This window comes from Pterocles gutturalis, unplaced genomic scaffold (genome assembly GCF_000699245.1).
Source record: "Pterocles gutturalis isolate BGI_N339 unplaced genomic scaffold, ASM69924v1 scaffold44771, whole genome shotgun sequence".
Taxonomy (NCBI): domain Eukaryota; kingdom Metazoa; phylum Chordata; class Aves; order Pterocliformes; family Pteroclidae; genus Pterocles; species Pterocles gutturalis.
This window is the reverse complement of record NW_010107163.1, coordinates 8,791-14,400: the sequence shown is the minus strand read 5'-3', so window position 1 is coordinate 14,400 and position 5,610 is coordinate 8,791. Positions and strand designations below refer to the sequence as shown.

Sequence of the window (5,610 nt, the reverse complement as noted above, 5' to 3'; positions counted from 1 at the left end):
GTTGCATGCACTGCATTTCATCCCGTGCTGTCCCTGGAATGACATCCATGTAGGTGTCCCTGCAATAACATCCGTGGAGGCGTCACGCTGGCTGAGAAAGCACGTGACATCCCGGATGGAAAGAGCTTAAACAACCAACGCATGGCTGCACAGTTGTTCTGCTGCTGAAGCAAGGGGTGCTGTGAACTCTTTTTTTCTTGTCCTTGCCTCTCCTGAAAGCTGTCTCGAGCCCCTCGGGGCTCAGTCCATGCTGGCAGGCCACCTCCAAGTCAGGGAGGGGAACCCTGGCAGCGCTGCCGGCTCTGGACTAGCTCCTTCCTGGTCCTCGTGCTGGGTCTTTTTTATATTTGCCTATTTGCTTGCCCAGATTTCAGACTACTATGAGTTTTGTTCTTGTAATCACGGGACTGGAGACTTCCCCTTTTCAAATTAAAAGCAGCTGAGACTCTTGCATGGTCTCTTGATGCAACAAGCAAAGGGTTCAAAACAAACATGCAGCATCACGAGACTCTGGAGCTCACCATGCAGCTCCTTGGGTGAACAGCGCAGGGCTGTTTGGTGACAGGCAGGACAGCGAGTGCTTGGAGTGACAGACTTTGCATTGTGGATGGGTGCCTTAAAAAAAATGGGTCGTGTTCTGCAGAGGGGGCAAAGACATGCTACGATATTGCTTTTGCTCCCAGTGTGCAGGAATATATTTTCCCAGCATTAACCTTCAGCACTGCAGGAATGGAAGCAGTTCCCATTTCACAGTGAAGTGCATTAGTGTTATCTGAGCAGCTGGATTGTATAAGACAAAGGAGCAAGTTGGTGCCGAAGTGTCTGCCTGGGTTTTCATGGAGAGAGCAATTAACCATCTGAGTCCATGTACACAGCTCTCACATGGGGCGCAGCTCCTGCTGCAGCAGCTTTACTGGGAGACAGATCTCAGCTCTGCTGAGGAGGAAGAAAGTGCTGCAGGGTGCAGGGTCTAGAAAGAAAATGTAAAGCAGCGCAGGGAGCAGATCTGCGTGTTCTGCGTACCCGTGTGGCACACATCATGGGTAGTTATCCCTGGACAGAGGTGGCTGTATCCAGGTTATGGAAATAAGGGGAGGGTGAGCCGCTGAGCGACGTATGCAAGGGTTCAGGTGTATCTTGTGTCAGCATAGTCCCTGTGTATGGGTGTAAACAGGGGTGCCCCATGGGGCAGGAGGTGTGGGGGATCCCTTCTCACCTGTGTGTAGACCAGGGGGATGCTGATCCAGTCATACCCGTAGAGTCGCCCGCACTGGCTGCGCAAGGTGTTGAGCTCCTGCAGTGGGGGAAAGGAATGGCCTGTCACCAGGAACGTGGCATCACCTCGCTGGGGACGCTGAGCCCCTCTGGCCCCATTGCCCTCTATTGCTCCAGCCCGTTCCCTCCTTCTCACGCCTCCTCTGGAAGGGGGGGCTCAGCCAGGACTCCTGCTCCCTTGGTGCCCAGTCTTACCCCAGCAGACCACCAGCAGGGTCTCACGCTTGCCCTGGAGGAACTCCTCGCTGCCTGGGTGTCTCCATCTGAGCCCAAGATCCCTTCCTAGCTCACTTCAGAGCAGAGTTTATCTCCTCGCAAAATGAGCAGCCAGCAGGTGAGGCAAAGAACATCTCAGGAGCACCCATTCCTCTCCCCTGACTATACAGTGAGTCTAGATAAATAGCCCAGAGGGAAACATCTCTCTCTGGGCAGATGAATCTCACGTGACTTTCTCTACACGTGAATATCAGGAAGGATGAGCTGCTCTGGACCCTTTTTCTCTGCAGCTGGGCAGGGATCGTGGCCAAGTCTTGCCTGTGGAGCATGACCTTCTGCCCAGGACTATCTGAGAGTTCTCAATAGTCAAGTTTTCTACAGGGACCTTGGTTGTTGGGGATGCTTTTGACCTCTCCTGATCTCTTCCAGGTGCTTCCTTGCAGCTTTCCACCTGTATCCTAGAGACCTCCACTGGCCGCTGTTGTTGGCTGCTCTGGGGTGCGTGAAGGCTGGAGGAATGCGGATCAAGGACCTGCTACATGCGTGTCTCATTACCGCACCTAGATGTGAGTCCCATGGTTCCCCCCAGTCCCCCATTTGAGGAAGATGTCACATTCCCCTCGCCTCTAACGTATGTGACATTGCCACCGTGTCAGCAGGTCGTGAAAAGCTCTGTTCAGGCACGAGCTGGAGAGTGGCAGTGGGGGTATTTCCCATAAAAGTTAATGTCATATCCCCAGGGACAGGCTTGGCTTGCTGTCCCACCTCACCGTTTCTGTTCCTTGCCTGACCTCTGGAAATCCCTGTAGTTCCGCCCAGAGGACTGGAGGAGGATCTCAAACAGTTGCCCATTGTCTCTGCCACTCACATTCAGGATGCCTTGCAGTAGCACGCTGTCCCGGATCCTCCCCTCGTTCCTTGCCTTCACAGCCAGATTGGAAAACCACACACACGGGATCCAAAACTTGTTGTGGGGGGAATTCAAGCTCTCAAACTTCTTGTGCTCTTCTGGTGTCATGAGACCTGGGTGGAAAAGAGTAGATGGGAGAGGGATGGCCATAGCGGGCAGAAAGGAATTGATCTGGACTGAAATGAAAACATCTGAATCTCAGCTGGCCACCTTAGTGCTCCTTAAAAATCATGGCAAAGCCTCAGGAACTCAGCCTTTGGGAGAGACATAGAAGGAGGACAAGTCTTCCAGTTAAAACCGTGAGTTACAGAAGCGTGAGAGGCAGGCTTTACTCATTTCACCTTGGATGTCTGCAGCATATCTGAGCAGATCACAGTCAGCAGGGAGATAAAGTACTGCTGAGGGTGCAGTGCCTGGTCTACACAGACATTTGTTGGGAAAAGAATGACTTGTGGCCTAGAAGAGCCTGTTTCTCTCTCTGGATTGCAAAGGAAACCCAGTTTACAAGGGCAGGTGCAGACTGGGAGCCCTGGTACCTCGAGGAGCATCTTCAGAGAGGATGCAGGGAGCCCAGCAATTAAGGTCAGAGGCTCCAATTCCCACCTGCCCAGTGGAAACCTGTTGCCCTGAGAGCTCTTCTCTTCCCATGCACACTTTCAGTGCAGGGCGAGCAGCTCCCAGTGAAGTTGCTGCAGCACAGTTACCCGAATCTAATCAGCCAGGGCTGCCTTGTGACCTGCAGCATTCACAAACCGGATCTCGACACTCTCCTTATGTAAAAAATTTGGGCAGAGATCCTTCATCTTTCAAACAAGCCTTCCAGCCACTAGCAGGAACAATCCTGCTGTTCAACAGGGAAAGAAACAGTTGATTATCTCAGAAGAGCATAGCTAGGGTGTGAGCAGATGCTCAGCACCCGCTGCAGACATCAGCTGAGCACATCGCAGCTCTGTCCCATCTCCAGCCTGCAGCTCACGTGGCCATTTCCAGGGCTCTTTGCCCCCCAAAACAGCAGCAAAGTGCTGCTGTCTGCTTGGCACCAGAGCTGTGCAGAAGGCAGCAGCGGTACTGACCTGCCCTCACGACGTGCTCCATGCTGGGAAAGCGCTTGTAGACAGCGGTGCTGACCGAGCGCAGGATCAGCACGCTGCACAGGTTGCTGTAGCGCATGAGGGTGCGTCGCAGGAGCCGCCCGTACTCGTCCTCCCCGTCCACGTTGCAGGAGACCAAGTTCATGATGCGGTCAGGCCACGGGATGCTCTCGTACTGAGCCCACCAGCGGGACACCACCAGAGCCACGTAGAAACCTAGAGGTGAGCGGAGCAAATTAGCCGTCCTAAAGGAGGGGGAGATGGAAATGCCCGTGTGCAGGGAGTCACTGCTCATCCAGGGGTGGGTGCAGGCATGCCTGGAGGGAGATTCAGATCTCCATGCTAAAGTTAGAGTCTGGGTTTCACAGTTTATTTGGTGCCTGCCCTCCTGGCAGATCCCAGAACACTCCAGTACCTCTGGCCGGTGCCAGCTGTGTGCTGGGGGCAAACCTCACCACTGCAACGTGGAGTGATGTGTTCTCCTCGAGGAGTTTTACAAAGGCAGAGGGATCTGCTGAGAGAATCCTGCCTGCCTGCAGAGCTATGTCAAGCCAGGGAGAGGAAATGCCATCCCTTTCCCCTCCTGATGTGTTCCCAGAGCTCCTTACCCAGCACAAAGGACACGGGGATCAGCTCAGCATAGCTGTTGCAGTAGAGCGCCAGTTTCTCGAACATCAGCCTTTGGCTTTCGCTCAGGATCAGCCTGAAAGGGAGAAACAGATGCGTAAGCCTCAAAGAAGAGTCTGTGCCCTGCTGGGCCGACTGGGATAGGAGGCTGGCAAGGGAAGCCAAGGATGAGCAGTCACAACACTGCCACGCCGTGAGTTTGGGGATGATGTGAGTGAACACTCCCCGTGAGCCTGGGACATCAGCCTCCTCCTCAAAATACCCTTACAGAGAGTGTGTGGTAGGCAATTCAGTCTGATGTCAGGGACTGCTCCTGTTTTTCTCACTCGGGAGAGTGCTATGTGGTAGCAAGGATTTGCCCCAGAGCTTGCATGTGCACCCCAGGTCACTTAACATCCTGCGAGTCCAAGCTCCGCTCTTGTGTGAGTTCCTGCTGTGTCTGTGATCAAACCAGCCAGGGGAGCTCCCTGTCGTGCCTCACCAAAACCAGACCAGCCACGGAGTACAGCTGCTTTATCCCTGTCCCAGAGCTGATATCAGAAATGTACCCAAGTTATTGCCTGTTGTGTAACAAGGGAAACTCTCTCCTAAACCTCCTTGCTGTGGGACATCTCCAGTAGGAGTTCAGCCCTGGTCTCCACCGATCTGTACCTCATTCTTCTGCAGGTAATCATCAAACGCAACTTCATCCCAGGGAAGAGAAACCACGTTCCTTCCCAGGAGAGAAAAAGAGACTTGTCAGCTGCTAAGGCACACTGGAGCGGTGAGGAAGGACCTTTCCACTCCTCCTGCGGCTGGCGAGTGGCTGGCCAGCTCCTCTTCACCAGGACCACTGTCCCAATCCTGCGTTGCTGCCTTGTCCTGCTCCAGGACAGGCTGAGGGTGAGGGGCTGTGTTGGTGTCAGGGTGGAAGGATGCTTTACCTGTAGACAAGACTGATGGTGAAGTAGAGAGAGATGAAAATAAGGAACTCTGAGTAGAGGAGTTTGTAGATACTTCCTTTCCATTGGAGCAGGAGCTGCGAGAAGGTGCCTAGGCGGGCGTCAGCCACGCGGTTGGTGTATGTCACTGTCATCACTGATCCTGGTGGAGACACCAAAGGAGCAGATGTTGAAGCAGACAGCAAACCTGCACAGAGGGAGGAGAACGGCCACCTCAAGTGTCCCAGCAAACAAGCAAGATGGAAGGAAGAGAGAAAGAAACAATGAGCTGAGATCAAAAGACAGGAAAGATGAAGTTGGTGACATAGAGAACCAGGAGGAAATTTATGGTAGGCAATTAATTTGATGAGCTTGCCATCTTTGTCCTGTCTTTGAGCTGTATGTGAGCTGGTTACAATGCTAGAGAATATACCATCTGTTGGAGCCCTGGTTTCTTATGTTTGATAACAGCATTGAAGTGGGGCTGGGTGGTCAGAGTGGACAGAGCCCACGTGCTACTCCTTTCCACAAAACAGTTGTTTCAGATTAATTCTCAGGGTCACAAAATCCA

At 53.2% G+C, this 5,610-nt stretch overlaps 1 protein-coding gene across 1 annotated transcript in view; it reads right to left on the bottom strand.

Moving 5' to 3' along the window:
- Positions 1 to 5,194, bottom strand: part of LOC104472361 (bestrophin-1-like) — an 8,467-nt gene extending 3,273 nt beyond the window's left edge. The window contains exons 1-5 of the mRNA XM_010088003.1: positions 5,043 to 5,194; positions 4,101 to 4,195; positions 3,475 to 3,708; positions 2,360 to 2,514; positions 1,217 to 1,294 (exon numbers count right to left, since the gene is read on the bottom strand). Of these exons, the coding sequence (XP_010086305.1) occupies positions 1,217 to 1,294; positions 2,360 to 2,514; positions 3,475 to 3,708; positions 4,101 to 4,195; positions 5,043 to 5,194 (714 nt within the window). The remainder of the gene's footprint in view (positions 1 to 1,216; positions 1,295 to 2,359; positions 2,515 to 3,474; positions 3,709 to 4,100; positions 4,196 to 5,042) is intronic.
- Positions 5,195 to 5,610: the final 416 nt, after the last annotated feature.